Raw genomic sequence first — 18,570 nt, 5'->3', positions numbered from 1 at the left:
AGATATAGCGACATTAGCTCGGATTCAGACTCGGATTTCAGCGCCTTAAGCGATTCAACAGATTACGCATGTATTGAAACGAATGGTTGGAGTATGGAGGCAGATGGCGAAAACGAAATTGAAAAAGAAACTGAAGCTATTGAGCGAATAGCTATTGACGCTATTTGGCCATAGCAAGGCCGAATAGCTTAGCATCGCCGGTAAAATGTGCGGACCAAACGATCAGGACTTTCGCATCTTGTGACACTGGAGCAACTTAAATCCGTCGATTGGTAACTGTTTGTTTCGCATTAAATGTGGGTATCTAGTTTCAAATGTACATACAGCTAGCCTAAATAGCATGTTAACATTGATTAGCTGGCAGTCACGCCGCGACCAAATATGTCTGATTAGCACACAAGTCAACAACATCAACAAAACTCACCTTTGTGATTTTGTTAACTTTATCGTTGCAAATGCATCTGCAGGTTATCCTTACATCTCTGTGCCATGTCTGCCATCGCCGGTAAAATGTGCAGACACTCCAGCACATTCAATGGGGTCTGGTGGCAGATTTCTTGCCACTTTCGCATCTTCTGGCCAGTGGTGCTACTTGAATCCCTCCCTGTTGGTGTTGTTACACCCTCCGACAACACACCGACGAGGCATGATGTCTCCAAGGTTCCAAAAAATTGTTGAAAAAAAACGGAAAATAACAGAGCTGAGACCCGGTGATTGTGATGTGTTTGAGAAAATGAAAATGGCGGCTTTATTACCTGGGTGACGTCACGTTCTGACGTCATCACTCCAAGTGCGATAAACAGAAAGGCGTTTAATTCGCCAAAATTCACCCATTTAGAGTTCGGAAATCGGTTAAAAAAAATAAAAAAAGGTCTTTTTTCTGCACCATCAAGGTATACATTGACGCTTACATAGGTCTGGTGATAATGTTCCCCTTTAACTTGAACTTACAGATGTAGCGACAAACTGTGGTTCCTGAGGCCACGGGGTGATATCCTTTACACACTAATGTGCCTTTTTGATGCAGTATCGCCTGAGGGATCGAAGGTCACGGGCATTGCCGCTTACATGCAGTGATTTCTCCAGATTGTCAAAACGTTTTGATATTACGGACTGTATATGGTGAAATTCCGAAATTCCTTGCAATAGCTTGTTGATAAATGTTGTTCTTAAACTGTTGGGACAATTTGCTCACGCATTTGTTCACAAAGTGGTGACCCTCGCCCCATCCTTGTTTGTGAACGACTGAGCATTTCATGGCACACACCTGTTCCCAATTAGCCTGTCCACCTGTAGGATGTTCCAACTAAGTGTTTGATGAGCATTCCTCAACTTTTCCAGTCTTTTTCGCCACTTGTGCCAGCTTTTTTGAAACATGTTGCAGGCATCGAATTTCAAATGAGCTAACATTTGCAAAGAATAACAGTTTACCAGTTGGAACATTAAATGTCTTGTCTTTGCAGTCTATTCAATTGAATATAGGTTGAAAAGGATTAGCAAATCATTGATTTGAGTTAAGTTAAAGTACCAATGATTGTCACACACACACACTAGGTGTGGTGAAATCTGTCCTCTACATTTGACCTATCCCCTTGTTCACCCCCTGGGAAGTGAGGGGAGCAGTGGGCAGCAGCGGTGCCGCGCCCAGGAATCGTTTATGGTCATTTAACCCCCAATTTCAACCCTTAATGCTGAGTGCCACTATTTCTGTTTTTATTTACCATTTACACACCATGCCAACTTCACAGGTTTTGGTTCAGTCCCGGGCTTGGGATCTATCTGTGTGGAGTTTGCATGTTCTCCCCGTGATTGCGTGGGCTTCCTCCCACTTCCAAAGACATGCACCTGGGGATAGGTTAATTGGCAACACTAAATTGGCCCTAGTGTGTGAATGTGAGTGTGAATGTGTGAATCTGTGTTGGCCCTGCGAAGAGGTGGCGACTTGTCCAAGGTGTACGCTCCCTTACGCCCGAATGCAGCTGAGATAGGCTACAGCGACCCCCCAGACCCCAAAAGAGACAAGCGGTAGGAATTGGATGGAAGGATGGATATTTAATCATATTTCGAGGTACTGTATTTTTCGGACTATAAGTCGCAGTTTTTTTCATAGTTTGGCCGGGGGTGCGACTAATACTCAGGAGCGACTTATGTGTGAAATTAACACATTACTGTAAAATATGAAATACTATTTATCTCATTCACGTAAGAGACTAGACGTATAAGATTTCATGGGATTTAGCAATTAGGAGTGACAGATTGTTTGGTAAACGTATAGCATGTTCTATATGTTATAGTTATTTGAATGACTCTTACCATAATATGTTACGTTAACATACCAGGCACCTTCTCAGTTGGTTATTTATGCCTCATATAACGTACACTTATTCAGCCTGTTGTTCACTATTCTTTATTTTAAATTGCCTTTCAAATGTCTATTCTTGGTGTTGGGTTTTATCAAATAAATTTCCCCAAAAAATGGGACTTATATTTCACTGCAACTTATTATGCATTTTCGGTAGGTGCGCCTTATACTCCGGAGCGACTTATACTCCGAAAAATACGGTAACTATTAGGACAAAAAAGACTAGATGCCACACAAATGAAGAATAATAACTAATTTCTAGTGCCTTTGTGGTTTCAATTACTTACTAATAATCAAAGAGGACATACATTGTTTTTATTAAATCATTAAAATCAGTATACAAAATGCAAGTCAATGAAGGTGGTTGTTAAAAACCAGAAGATATCAACACTGTTAATTTGAACAGTTTGTCTTTTCGAACCAGAAGCAAAAGCTAACCAACAAATCAGTTATTGTGAAAGGCAAAGGCAGAAAGTTTTGAAGTATCAAATGCTTTCTTCTTCTTGGCATTGTTTTCATCAGCATCTGACTGAGCCATGTCATTCTCCACACCTCCACCCGCCTCTGCCCGTTTTCTCTTCTTCAGGTCCGTCACGTCGACAGTCAGGCCCTTCGCTCGCTCTGTCCACGCCTGAAAGGAAGCGGGTGCACACGTGTTAATTACGGGAGGGCATCCGTTTGCACGCGGGCTCTTAGACAATGACTGAGCGCACGTAGCAACGCGGGAGCGTGCGGTTGCAAATTGCATCCTGTCATGTATAATCGCAATTGACAGGCTGCGTCTCCTTTGCCCCGCTGGCTCTTCTGCTCCTCTTGCTTTTATTTCTCTCCCCTTTCTGAGCACAGACAAAAGGAAGCACTTCACTGAGAGGTAATACAGCCAGGATGACTCACCGGGGCTGATTGAACATACACACACACCACACACACTTAAGCCATATATAATCAACACACACACACTAGAAGCAGTCACCACGCTCTTGAACTTTATTAATAGGATTATTAAATGCTAACAAACGTACCAACTTAGAGATCGACCGATACCTTTTATTCAGGGCCAATACCGATTATTTGTACCGTATTTTCCAGACTACAAAATGCACCCACTAAATTTTTGAATAATTTTATTTTTAACACTTTAGTACAGTGGGTCTCAACCTTTTTTTTAATTCAAGTACCCCTGTAATGGGATTGTGCTGAAAATGTTAATTTTCCTGAAGGAACTCTCCTGAAGGAATTAATAAAGTACTATCTATCTATCTATCTAATATGAGCAAAGCTTTTTTGGTTGACAAAAAGAGGTAAAGAAGTAAAATACAGCACTATGTCATCGGTTTCTGATTTATTAAATTGTATAACAGTGCAAAATATTGCTCATTTGTAGTGGTCCTTCATGAACTATTTGGAAAAAAACAAATAAAAATAAATAAAAACTTGTTGAAAAATAAACAAGTGATTCAAAAATAAAGATTTCTACACATAGAAGTAATCATCAACTTAAAGTGCCCTCTTTGGGGATTGTAATAGAGATCCATCTGGATTCATCAAGTTAAATGAGGGCTGCAAAGCTCGGTTGATAGAGTGGCCGTGCCAGCAACTTGAGGGTTCCAGGTTCGATCCCCGCTTCCGCCATCCTAGTCAATGCCGTTGTGTCCTTGGGCAAGACACTTTACCCACCTGCTCCCAGTGCCACCCACACTGGTTTAATTTTAACTTAGATATTGGGTTTCACTATGTAAATCGCTTTGAGTCACTAGAGAAAAGCGCTGTATAAATATAATTCACAAAAAAAGAAATCTTTAACATCAATATTTATGAAAAAATCTAACTGTCAACACTGAATATTGCATTGTTGTATTTTTCTTTCCACAGTTTATGAACTTACATTCATATTTCTGTTGAAGTATTATTCAATAAATATATTTATAAAGGATTTTTGAATTGTTGCTATTTTTGGAATATTAAAAAAAAATCTCATTTACCCCTTGGCATACCTTCAAGTACCCCCAGGGGTACTCGTACCCTCATTTGAGAACCACAATAATATACAGGGAATACGGGGATAGACTGAGAGAAAGACATAAATAGAGAGAGGGATTGTGATTCACTCATCGACAGCTGTATTTATGGTACAGGCTCACATATATCCTAAAATTGATATTAATATTTGTGCAGTGCATATTCATAAATGCGTTCTGTATCGACTGCAAGTAATCTTCAATCACAACAGAATATCTTATATGCTTTCTGTTTTTGAGGCGATTCATTGGCATGAATAACCCTGAGAGGGGAACAAAGGCTAGCCAGGGAAAGGTGGTGTCCAAGAAGACCGGGAAGCTGGTCCAGAAAAAGGCAGCAACTGTGTAATCCTCACTTAGCCACCCTTATAGAAAATCTCACAGACGTTGAGTGGGGCTTTATGTAGCCGACAACTAAACACTGGACTCGTGTTCAGGTTTTTGTCTCCAGTTTGAAATGAAGTTGACAACTGAACACTGGGTATGTCTTGTTCAGTAGTCAATTCTGCGGTTCAGTTTTGTTTTACAAATTTTTCTATTGCACATGATCCTAACTTATGTTTTGTTCTAAATGTTAAAATGTTCATTGAAAATGTGTGTGCCCTCTCTGATGGTGAAGCAGAGGCACTATGTATGGAGGTGTGTGTGTGGGGGGGGGATGATAACATCATATGAATGAATGAAATAAGTTTATTTCGGTCATATAATCAATCAAATCAATCAACCATTTTGTGTGATCCGTTTTACAGTACAGGTTATACGTAAACAATCATACATATTTACACACACAAATTTTTTTTTTTAAAAATGACCGAAAAAGGAATAGACTGAAGCCAAAGCTTATATTTGCCTATTCTATACCTTCACTGAAAATTAGATTGCCTGGAACATCATCGTTAAAAAAAAAACAAAAAAAATCAAGGGGATGGAAGTAATTGTTACTATATTTAATATTTTTCATTATTTCACCTTTCAAGGTTTTCTTAAACCTTACCATGTCTTCAGCTCATCACTGAGCTTGTTCCACCATTTAACTCAAAAAAACTGTGAAGTGAATTGAATTTTATTTATATAGCGCTTTTCTCTTAGTGAATCAAAGCGCTTTACATAGTGAAACCCAATATCTAAGTTACATTTAAACCAGTGTGGGTGGCACTGGGAGCAGGTGGGTAAAGTGTCTTGCCCAAGGACACAACGGCAGTGACTAGGATGGCGGAAGCGGGAATCGAACCTGCAACCCTCAAGTTGCTGGCACGGCCACTCTAACACTGAGCTATACCGCCCTGTATCACATTTGTATTTTGTATTCCTTCTCGCTTTACCTATTTCAAAAATCAATATCCCCCGTAAATGATAGTTTTCTCCACTTAAATGAAACAGCCTAAGAATACAAGCTGGAAGGCTGTTGTTCTTTACTCAAAACATTGTTTTTAAAAACACAATGTCTGAAAATTTTAATACATTTGAACTTATAAATAATGGATTGGTATGTTCATAGTAGCACACTTTGTGTATTATTCTAATGACCCTTTTTTGAAGTTTTATTATTGGGTCTATGTTTGTTTTATAAATATTTCCCCAAATTTCAACACAATACGTTAAATATGGAAAAATAAAAGAATAATACAACATATGCAGGCATTTCTTATTCAGCATGTGTCTTACTTTATAAAGAATAGCAATAGATTTGGATATTTTTCCCTTTATGTATTCAATATGCGGTTTCCAACACAGTTTATGATCAATTATTATTCCCAATAATTTAGTTTCATATACTCTATCAATGTCCACTTGATTTAATTTTAATGTTGCTTCACAATTTGTCCTTGCACCACTAAACACCATAAATTTAGTTTTCTTATCATTTAATGATAACTTATTAATATCAAACCATTTTTTAAGCTGAATTAACTCAACCTCTATTATCCTCAACACTTCCTTCAAGTCTTCTCCTGAACAATATACATTTGTATCAACTGCAAACATAATACATTTTAATTTATTAGATACTGAACAAATATCATTTGGGTCGAGTATAAATAACTTAAGTCCCAATACCGAGCCTTGTGGAACCCCACAAGTTACTCCTCTTGGCTGTGATTTAATCTTATTCATTTCCACATATTGAGATCTGTTACTTAAATAACTACTTAACCACTATTGTGAAACACCTCTTATGCCATAGTTTTCCAATTTTTGCAGAAGTAAGGAATGATGGATTGTGTCAAAAGCTTTACATAAGTCAATAAATATTCGGTGTGTTGCTTTTTTTCTATTGCTGTAGCTATGTTTTCTACAAAGTCCATCACTGCTAGGGATGTAGATCGATTACTCCTGAAGCCATACTGATGCTCATTCAATAGCTCATGTTTGTCAATCAACATATAAAGTCTATTTACAAATATTTTCTCAACAATTTTTGCAACTTGAGGTAGTAAGGACACAGGTCTGTAATTTGAGACCATATGTTTATCACCATTTTTATAAATTGAAATAACTTTTGCGATTTTCATTTTGTCAGGAAAAATTCCAGTTGATAAAGATTTATTGCATATATAAGTAAACGGTTTCAGGACACAATCCATCACCTCTTTAACAAGTGACATATCCACGTTGTTACCATCGACAGATTTTTTGTTTTCAAACTTTCTGACCACTTCTAACACATCACTTTCACAAACTCTGCCAGGAAACATAGAATTTTTTATGTCAGATACACGCTTTAACTTTTTCTCATCCTTCATCCATCCATCCATCCATTTTCTACCGCTTATTCCCTTTCGGGGGCGCTGGCGCCTATCTCAGCTACAATCGGGCGGAAGGCAGGGTACACCCTGGACAAGTCGCCACCTCATCGCAGGGCCAACACAGATAGACAGACAACATTCACACTCACATTCACACACTAGGGCCAATTTACTCATCCTTCATATTAAAATTATTTTTTTTTGCCAAGTTTGGGCCAACATTCACAAAAAAACGTATTGAATTCCTCATATTTTCAATAACTGAGTTGTCCTCTTTTACGTATCCAAATGGACATCTTCATTTTGATCGTTTTGATTGTTATTTGGATGTACGGAGCGCGTTCTCTGATGCCATCGTTTGTTCCGATTGCAAGAGTTGCTTAACATTGTTTAAAATGTTAATTCAAAATGTGTGTGCTCTCTCGGATGGGGCAACAGAGGCACTATGTTTGGGGGTGTGGGTGTGTCCTGGTGGGGGGATATCTAAATGGACATTTTCATTTTGAATTTCTAGTTCAGGGGTCGGCAACCCGCGGCTCTTTGGCAACTCTGATGCGGCCCAACAGCACAATCGCCGACCCCCCAGATTGTTGCAAGGAGATTCCGGAATTCAATGCCTCTCCCGGACATCACCCGGAATCAACGTTCTCCAATTTGCACTCGGACTACAATATTAAGGGCGTGCTGTGATGATATTACTCTTAACGTCCTCTTGAACATCATCGCGCCCGCCATTCACGAAATGCTATTTGCGTGCCGACCGAACACATGCATTTTGCTGCTTCAATTGGCACATGTATGAGATTGCAAGGCATACTGGGTGACACAGAGTACACTGACGGTTGTGATATAAACAACTTTAACACTCCTACTAATATGCGCCACATTGTGAACCCAGAAACAAAAGAAGAATGACAAACACATTTTGGGAGAAAATCCTCACAGTAACACAACATAAACGCTACACAACAAATACCCAGAATCCTTTGCACCCACAATAATTTCTGACTATGTTATACTCCCCGCGAGCACCAAACCCCCCCCCCCCCCCCCCCCCGCCCCCCTGTGGTTCAGGTGGGCGGGGTTTGGTGCTTGCAGGGTTTATAACCTAGTCAGGATGTGTCATGGATGCAAAGGCGCATATTAGTAGGAGTGTTAAAGTTGTTTATATCACAACCGTCAGTGTACTCTGTGTCACCAAGTATGCCTTCCAGTCGTGTGCGTGCATTTGCGAAAGCCACATACATCATGTTACTGGACTGGCAAGCAGTTTGTACATGTTGTAGAAGGTGTTTAAGGCAATGGCTTCATATCATGCCCTTATTCTTGTCATCTGGGTGACCACCAGCAGATATTGGCGAGAATAGTTGCGGCTCCCATTGTCTTCCTCATTATGTTAAACGGGTCGAAACGGCTCTTTGAGTGGTAAAGGTTGCCGACCCCTGATCTAGTTCTATGGACTGTTCTGATGCTATAGTTGCTTAACATTGTTCTAAATGTTAAAATGCTTCACTGAAAATAAGAAGAATGCACTAAAAGTACATTGAATGTATTTGATGCGCTTTAAAATAATTGGTTAATAAAAGCATAAACCCACAAGGCCATTTCTCCAGTTGTTTTTATGCCAGCAGATAGCAGGGGTTTTGATTTTGAAAAATGTAAAAGTTCAACTCATTAACTTCTAGTGGCATTATACTGTAAAGCTCAGTCAATAGTGATTACAATTATTTTACTGTAATTAACTGTCGATGGATATTACAGTACACTAAAATAACAGTGTAATGCTGTTAAACAGAACAGTATTATGCTGTGAAGTGTATATTTGATACAGCACAGTACTGTGATACCTTTTACAGTAAATACCTGTAGTGGTAAATCACAGTATGTGTGCTGTAGAAAAACAGTTTTATACTGGAACCATTAGCTGCCAGTAGGTTACTGTAATTAAACAGTGACATTTCTTACAGTGTATATTCTATGATGATTAACCTGTGTGATGACTGTATTATGCTGATAGTATATATTTGTACCATGAATTTATTAACGTGGACCCCGAATTAAACAAGTTGAAAAACTTATTCGGGTGTTACCATTTAGTGGTCAATTGTACGGAATAAGTACTGAACTGTGCAATCTACTAATACAAGTTTCAATCAATCAAAAAAAACAACAGTATCTGAGACTGAAGCCTCCAGCTCAAAGGTGAACAAAACCAACAGCAAACAGACAGGCTAAAAATCACCTTACAATGGTGGAATCATTTCCACCAGATACGTATGATGCCGCCATGTATGATGAGAAAGAAGCACAATGTGTTGAGCGATCACTAAAGCTGTCGCTCTGCACACCGCCGAGATGTGTAAACGAAAAAGCCTGCATATACTTTATCAACTTACTGAAACAAACTACTGTGTTCTCAATGTTTTACTTCATCACTTATTTGGATGCAATGTCTAATACTACATTTTTATTTACAGAAGTATGTTATACAAGACAGAAGTTAGCACTTTTTTGATCTCAATGAAATTAAATGAATTATATTTTTATAGCGCTTTTTTCAATTGACTCAAAGCGCTTTACATAGTGAAAACCCAATATCTAAGTTACATTTAAACCAGTGTGGGTGGCACTGGGAGCAGGTGGACAAAGTGTCTTGCCCAAGGACACAACGGCAGTAACTAGGATGGCACAGCGGGGATCGAACCTGGAAGCGTCAGGTTGCTGGCACGGCCACTCTACCAACCGAGCTATATCGCCCAATGGTGGGGATTGTTTATTTGCATGCGATGTGTAATGCTTCTTTATTGTTAACAAAAGTATTCTATTCAAGCAAAAGTATTACATCCTAAAGGAATCTCTTAAATTAATTATTTGAAAATTATTCCATTCATCCATCCATCTTCTTCCGCTTATCCGAAGTCGGGTCGCGGAGGCAGCAGCCTAAGCAGGGAAGCCCAGACTTCGCTCTCCCCAGCCACTTCGTCTAGCTCCTCCCGGGGGATCCTGAGGCGTTCCCAGGCCAGCCGGGAGACATAGTCTTCCCAACGTGTCCTGGGTCTTCCTTGTGGCCTCTTACCAGTTGGACGTGCCCTAAACACCTCCCTAGGGAGGCATTCGGGTGGCATCCTGACCAGATGCCCGAACAACCTCATCTGGCTCCTCTCCATGTGGAGGAGCAGCGACTTTACTTTGAGCTCCTCCCGGATGGCAGAGCTTCTGACCCTATCCTAAGGGAGAGCCCCGCCACCCGGCGTAGGAAACTCATTTCGGCCGCTTGTATCCGTGATCTTGTCTTTTCGGTCACAACCCAAAGCTCATGACAATAGGTGAGAATGGGAACGTAGATCGACTGGTAAATTGAGAGCTTTGCCTTCCGGCTCAGCTCCTTCTTCACCACAACGGCTCGATACAGCGTCCGCATTACTGAAGACGCCGCACCGATCCGCCTGTCCATCTCACAATCCACTCTTCCCTCACTCGTGAACAAGACTCCTAGGTACTTGAACTCCTCCACTGGGCAGAGTCTCCTCCCCAGCCCGGAGATGGCACTCCATCCTTTTCCGTGCGAGAACCATGGACTCAGACTTGGAGGTGCTGATTCTCATCCCAGTCGCTTCAAACTCAACTGTGAACCGATCCAGTGAGAGCTGAAGATCCCGGCCAGATGAAGCCATCAGGACCACATCATCTGCAAAAAAGCAGAGACCTAATCCTGCAGCCACCAAACCGGATCCCCTCAAGGCCTTGACTGCGCCTAGAAATTCTGTCCATAAAAGTTATGAACAGAGTTGGTGACAAAGGGCAGCTTTGGCGGAGTCCAACCTTCACTGGAAACGTGTCCGACTTACTGCCGGCGATGAGGACCAAGCTCTGACACCGATCATACAGAGAGCGGACCGCCACAATAAGACCAATACCCCATCCTCACTGAGTATTTCCCACAGGACTTCCCGAATCCCGAAAATGATTCCGTGAAAAGTAAAATTTTTATCTGGTCGAAAAAGAACTACTAGTTTTTGATTAAATAGAAGAAAAATGAATATGAATGATCACTGTCATTTGTATTTGATGTTGTCTTTAAAAAGGGTGGGTGGGGGGGAGAGATCAGAAAATCGACCACATAACCCAGGCTTACGTAGTTTGTAGATGAGATATGTTTCAAGCTGGCTGACATTATTTCGTATTGATTTTACAGAACTTAAAGGAATGTTGCCTCTTTTTCTTTACTTGTACAGTACAGTAAGTCTCTTGTTTGTCAATATATTTACACAGTTTGGAGTAACGGCAGGGATATCTTTTCTGTCATATTTGTGTTTAAAAAAAAAAAGGTGACTTTTCACATGCAGGGCAAACGGGGTTGTACTTGAGCATTGTTTGACAATCTACTTGACAATTTTTTTTTTTTTAAACACCAGATACTGGTATCATAAGTGTACACTGTATATTGTACAGTGGGGCAAAAAAGTATTTAGTCATTTCAAGTTCTCCCACTTAAAATGATGACAGAGATCTGTAATTTTCATCATAGGTACACTTCAACTGTGAGAGACAGAATGTGAAAAAAAATCCAGGAATTCACATTGTAGGAATTTTAAAGAATTTATTTGTAAATTATGGTGGAAAATAAGTATTTGGTCAACCATTCAAAGCTCTCACTGATGGAAGGAGGTTTTGGTTCAAAACCTCACGATACATGGCCCCATTCATTCTTTCCTTAACACGGATCAATCGTCCTGTCCCCTTAGCAGAAAAACAGCCCCAAAGCATGAGGTTTCCACCCCTATGCTTCACAGTAGGTGTGGTGTTCTTGGGATGCAACTCAGTATTCTTCTTCCTTTAAACACGGCGAGTTGAGTTTGTACCAAAAAGTTGTAATTTGCTTTCATCTGAAAACATGACATTCTCCCATGTGCTCTCTGGCAAACTTTAGGCGGGCCTGGACATGCACTGGCTTAAGCAGGGGACACGTCTGGCACTGCAGGATTTGATTCCCTGTCGGCGTAGTGTGTTACTGATGGTAACCTTTGTTACTTTGGTCCCAGCTCTCTGCAGGTCATTCACCAGGTCCACCCGTGTGGTTCTGGGATTTTTGCTCACCGTTCTCTTGATCATTTTGACACCACAGGATAAGATCTTGCGTGGAGCCCCAGAACGAGGGAGATTATCAGTGGTCTTGTATGTCTTCCATTTTCTGATAATTGCTCCCACAGTTGATTTTTTCACACCAAGCTGCTTGCCTATTGTAGATTCACTCTTCCCAGTCTGGTGCAGGTCTACAATTCTTTTCCTGAGTCCTTCGACAGCTCTTCGGTCTTGGCCATAGTGGAGTTTGGAGTCTGACTGTTTGAGGCTGTGGACAGGTGTCTTTTATACAGATAACGCGTTCAAGCAGGTTCCATTAATACAGGTAACGAGTGGAGGACAGAAAAGCTTCTTAAAGAAGAAGTTACAGGTCTGTGAGAGCCAGAGATCTTCCTTGTTTGAAGTGACCAAATACTTATTTTCCACCATAATTTACAAATAAATTATTTGAAATTCCTACAATGTGAATTCCTGGATTTTTTTCCACATTCTTTCTCACAGTTAAAGTGTACCTATAATGAAAATTACAGACCTCTGTCATCATTTTAAGTGGGAGGACTTGCACAATCGGTGGCTGACTAAATACTTTTTTGCCCCACTGTATCTGCTGATGTGGTTCTGCTGTATTTGTATTAAAACAAATAAATAAATGAAAAGACTGATACTGATACACATCAAAAAATGGTAAAAATCAGCACCGATAAGTGGTGTATCTCGAGTATTAACACCTAATTGCACGCGCCTACTTCATTTAAAGGTTTCTAATCTTTATGTTGACACCCTGCGAACTGGCTGGCTGGCACCAACATAACCGGTTGTCGACATAACTGAATGCTTGGTATCTCGTCTGAGCTGCTGTGACTTAAATGACCATAGTAACTAGTATATTATGCAAAACAGCAGATTCCAACCATTGAAATACTTTGTATAGTTCAAGACTTACATTAATTAAAAAAACATGACTGCACATCATAATGGCAGCTACAGTTATTATCTTAAAAATCTAAAACAATTATTTGGGAATGTCTGGCGGGCCAGATTGAATAGTCTAACGGGCCTCATGTGGCCCCCGGGCCTTAATTTGCCCAGGTATGATCTAAAACGACAGCCTGATGCCTATAGGTGGGTGGGCTTTTGAACTTTGCGCCTATTAGAATCCGAATGGTTATTTTCCTCTTTGTTCTGGAGGACACCATGTCCTCTGTTTCCAAATATAATTTGAAATGCGGACTCTTCAGACCACAGAACACCTTTCCACTTTGCATCAGTCCATCTTAGGTGAGCTCGGGCCCAGCCAAGCCGGCGGCGTTTCAGGATATTGTTGATAAATGGGTTTGGCTTTGCATAGTAGAGTTTTAACTTGCACGCACAGATGTAGCGACACACTGTAGTTGGTTTTATGAAGTTTTAATGAGCCCATGTGGCTATATCCTTTACACACTGATGTCAGGTTTTGAAGCAGTACCGCCTGAGGGATCAAAAGTCCGTAATATCATCGCTTACGTGCAGGGATTTCTCCAGATTATCTGAACTTTTTGATGAATTTTCGGACCGTAGATGGTAAAATCCCTAAATTCCTTGCAATAGCTCGTTGAGAAATGTTGTTCTAAAACTGTTTGACAATTTGCTTACAAAGTGGTAACCCTCACCCCATCCTTGTTTGTGAATTACTTAGCATTTCATGGAAGCTGCTTTTATAACCAATCATGGCACCCACCTGTTCCCAATTAGCCTGCAAACCTGTGGGATGTTCCATATAAGTGTTTGATGAGCATTCCTCAATTTTATCAGTATTTATTGCCACCTTTCCCAATTCTTTGTCACGTGTTGCCGGCATTAAATTCTAAAGTTAATGATTATTTGCAAAAAAAAAATGTTTATCAGTTTGAACATCAAATATGTTGTCTTTGTAGCATATTCAACTGAATATGGGTTGAAAATGATTTGCAAATCATTGTATTCCGTTTATATCTACATCTAACACAATTCCCCAACTCATATGTAAACAGGGTTTGTAGAAGACACAGTTAGTCATACGAAGCCCTCTGATTCTCCTGCAGATGCCCTCCCACCTCGCCTGTTAAGGAGATACTTGCTACTATTGGATCCAGTATCCTCAACATTATCAATGGTAGCCTCTCTTCTGGAATAGTTCCAGTAGAGTTTAAACATGCAGTGATACGACCTCTACTTATAAAACCAAGCATCGACCCCCTCTCCTCGCTAACCTTAGACCTATCTCTAATCTTCCATACAGTTCCAAAATATTACAGAAGGTTGTCTACAGTCAGTTGTTGCCCTTCTAAGAGGATAATGGTATCACTGAGCTGTTCATGTCCCATTTTAAAGCCCTCCACAGCACAGAGTCAGCACTTCTAAAAAATTTTAACGATATACTCCTGTCAATCGATTCTGGTAAATATGTTGCACTGGTGCTTTTAGATCTGTCTGCTGCGTTCGACACTGTCAACCAGGCCACCTTAATCACTCGTCTTGAGGACTGTGTGGGAATTAAGGGCGCCACCCTCAACTGGTTCAGGTCGTACCAAACCGACAGAAGTTTTTGTGTAAAAATAGACAGTTTTATGTCTTCCACAGCTCACCTTCCACATGGGGTCCCCCAGGGCTCTATCCTTGCCCCAATCTTAATTGCGCTTTACCTTCTCCCCTTTGGTTCTATTTCTAGGAAGTACGGTATTGCATTTCATTTTTATGCCGATGATTGCCAAATCTATTTCACCATGGCACAAAAAGACACGGTTCAACGTCTCATTGACTGCCTGCACGACATCAAAGCCTGGCTTTCAGCTAACTTTCTGAGCCTAAATGAAGACAAAACAGAAGTTATGTTGTTCGGTCCAAGTCGCTCTCCCTCCCACAACGTTGACCTCGGCATTCTGACCCCGTATCTCAGCGACTGTGTCACAAACCTGGGGGTAAAGTTCAACCCAGATTTTAAATTCGAAAAACAAATCAGCAGCGTCGTTCAAAAAAGCTTTTATCAATTGCGCCAAATAGCGAAAGTGAAACCGCTTTTATCAGGACATGGTCTCCAGAAATTAATCCACACCTTTATCTCGAATCGTTTAGACTACTGCAGTGCCCTGTATGTAGGCATTAGCCAGGCCTCCCTCGCCCGCCTGCAGCTCGTGCAGAACTCTGCTGCTCGTCTGCTAACACAGACCCGCAGACGTGAGCACTTCACCCCTATATTAGCGTCCCTTCACTGGCTCTCTGTGCGTAACCAAATAAACTTTAAACTCCTTCTATTTGTTTTTAAATGTCAAAACAACCTCGCGCCAACATATCTCTCTGACCTCCTTCAGCCTTACTGCCCCATCCGTCAGTAGCCAATCAGCTGCTACTGACGGCCCCTGACACAAGGCTGAAGCTTAGAGGTGACAGAGCTTTCGCTGCTGCTGCTCCCAAGCTCTGGAACGACCTACCTCTGAGTGTTAGACAAGCCTCCTCTCTTCCTGTTTTTAAATCTCTCTTAAAAACATACTTTTATTCCATGGCTTTTAACACTGAGTGATATCTTTCCTGCAATGACGCCCCATAATACACCTGCTGTGAACCTGTTTTTTTGTTTTATTTATTTATTTTTTATCATGTTCTGTTTGTGTTGTGTTTGCTTGGTTCTCGTATTATCTTTTAACCTGCCCATTGTACAGCACTTTGGCTATCCCGGTGGTAAATTTGAAATGTGCTTTATAAATGAAGTTGATTTGATTTCTCTTATGAAAATCAAGAACGACAATACGGTGTATTGAACCAAAAATCAAAATATCTATTACTAGGACTTAACATGACGTTAGTTTATTTGCACAATCAGATCTTTGTAGTTATATTTAGGCATATAAACCTAAAAAGAAAACAAACTAATGCGATCTATTACCCTTTCTTTAGGTTTAGTTCTGCTATCAAACACAACTAATATGGTAGAGAATAAACTCGATTGCATCAGAGAACGTTTCTCAAAATGTTCAAACAAATATTTTTCAAAGTGATCACTGCAGACACAAGCAGTCCGATTGTATTCCACAAGATGATGAAAGTTATATTTTTAAGAGCCATTTCCTTCGAGACACTTTTGTTTTTTCCCTGACTGTATTACCTTTATGAACTGCTTCTTTCGAGACTATATGAAAATTATTTCCAGTCTCCCTATTTGAACGACTGTAACACCCCAAAACAGAAGAGCAATACGACATTTTCTGAAGTTAACACTCACTCTGTTTTAATTCTACACTCAAGCAACTTGACCATCTTGTGAATTAAGCCGTGAAGAAGAAAAACGGATGTGACGTAATATGCAACCCTCTAATTGGCTAAGAATAATGAAATCCATCCATATACCGTAAGCCTCCATGTATGCCAAAGAATGTCAATTTGGTTATAAGGCCGCAGTTCCAAACACGGTTAAAGGCTTTCTTAATGCCTAAAGCTAAAATCCTCATTTCCTGTTAAGAGTCCAGGGCAGGGCTATTCAACTACATAATAAAGAGGGCCACAGTTTCGAGGGCCCAAGGTCTCAGGGTCCGGACATCAAAATGTGGATGTTTCATCAGAACGTGCCTCAGCAGGATGTATTTCTTTGAGACTGCGTTAACTTAATTGCAAATTAAATACATCGGCTTTCCACTGCACTGTCAATAACTGCATTATTCCAGCATGTGCAGGCAGTTAACAGTATAAAGATAAAGAAGTTCCAGTTTTTGTAGAGGATTAATGTTCTTTCTTTTGAATAATTTTTCGACCCTGGTTTTATGTCTTTACACTTCTTTCATTTAAAGTTAAAGTTAAAGTACCAACGATTGTCACACACACTAGATGTGGGGAAATTATTCTCTGCATTTGACCCATCACCCTTGATGACCCCCTGGGAGGTGAGGAGAGCAGTGAGCAGCACCGGTGCCGCGCCCGGGAATCATTTTTGGTGATTTAACCCCCAATTTCAACCCTTAATGCTGAGTGCCAAGCAGGGAGGTAATGGGTCCCATTTTTCATAGTCGTTGGTATGACTCAACCGGGGTTTGAACTCACAACCTACCGATCTCAGGGCGGACACTCTACCCACTAGGCCACTGAGTAGGTCATTTTTGTAGCGGTACTAAAATATTGGTATCGATACAACCCTACTTCTTTGCTGTCAATATTTGTGTTGATCTGCTCACTCCCGCTTATATTCAAGAGCTCTAACTTAGCATAGCTTACTGTATCCTCCTATGGGGTTTAGTATAGCTTGTTTAGCTATTCCTCGTCCTCCAGTGATAATGATATGCACAAGAAACGTAGTATTTTTTTGTCAACACAGAGGCGAAGATTAATTACTTACACTGTGGAGGGACGTTAGCCCCTAGCCTACTAGCGAGATCGCCACATTGCGTCATTCGTTTGTCGGCCAAATTTGCAGGACACAGCTACGTGTCATCAACATGAATTTTCATGACATATCGACAGTATTTAAAAAGCTCTATCCTCAGCCAAATGTATATCGTTTACAATGTATATATCGCACAACCCTAACTACTTTTAGATTTCAAATTTAATACAAAACTGCGCCCACCGGTAAGGTTGGGACATCAAGTCTGTGACGCAACCCTGTGGCATATTAGCTGTGTCCGCATGGACAGATTCAATTGCAAAATGGTTTCATTCAATGTCACGGGAACCAGCTGACAGTCTGGGAAAGAGATTCTAATCCAGCCCCAACAGAAAACCAGTTAAGTCTGCCCGCGTCACAGTCTCGCAGTTTTATCTGGAGATCAGTGCTTTGTGCCCTCAATGCCAGATCGCAGGCAATAGGGTTTCCAGGCAACAAGTGCCCCTCCCCCACCAATTCACATCCACGCTCTGGGCATCGTGTAGCGCGTCATGCAGCTGCCTGTTGAGAAGGTTGATGAATGCAGGGTCAGGATCAGGTTATCGCGCCCAACGCCCATCTATGTCTGCCAGCGCAGACAGGACATGGACAGTCCAAAATTATTTGTTAGGTTTATTCTAACAGAAATATACGTAATATCATTCATTAATTAATTTGTATTTTTGAGAGAAATAGGTAGTTGATCTCCAAGAAAAGCACTTTGTGACGATAACCTAGACCAGTGGTTCTCAAACTTTTTTCAGTGATGTACCCCCTGTGAACATTTTTTTAATTTAAGTACCCCCTAATCAGAGCAAAGCATTTTGGGTTGAAAAAAGAGATAAAGAAGTAAAATACAGCACTATGTCATCAGTTTCTGATTTATTAAATTGTATAACATTGCAAAATGTTGCTCATTTGTAGTGGTCTTTCTTTAACTATTTGGAAAAAAAGATATAAAAATGACTAAAAACTTGTTGAAAAATAAACAAGTGA

General features: G+C 40.5%; 1 protein-coding gene across 3 annotated transcripts in view; it reads right to left on the bottom strand.

Annotated features, from left to right (window-relative positions):
• Positions 1-2,655: 2,655 nt before the first annotated feature.
• Positions 2,656-18,570, bottom strand: part of wdhd1 (WD repeat and HMG-box DNA binding protein 1) — an 83,481-nt gene continuing 67,566 nt past the window's right edge. For all 3 annotated transcript variants that reach the window (XM_061887076.1, XM_061887075.1, XM_061887073.1), the window contains one exon: positions 2,656-2,993. In XM_061887076.1, coding sequence (XP_061743060.1) covers positions 2,808-2,993 — 186 coding nt within the window. In that variant the 3' untranslated portion in view covers positions 2,656-2,807. The remainder of the gene's footprint in view (positions 2,994-18,570) is intronic.

Source organism: Nerophis ophidion, linkage group LG25 (genome assembly GCF_033978795.1).
Source record: "Nerophis ophidion isolate RoL-2023_Sa linkage group LG25, RoL_Noph_v1.0, whole genome shotgun sequence".
NCBI lineage: Eukaryota > Metazoa > Chordata > Actinopteri > Syngnathiformes > Syngnathidae > Nerophis > Nerophis ophidion.
This window is presented reverse-complemented; position numbering and strand designations above follow the sequence as displayed.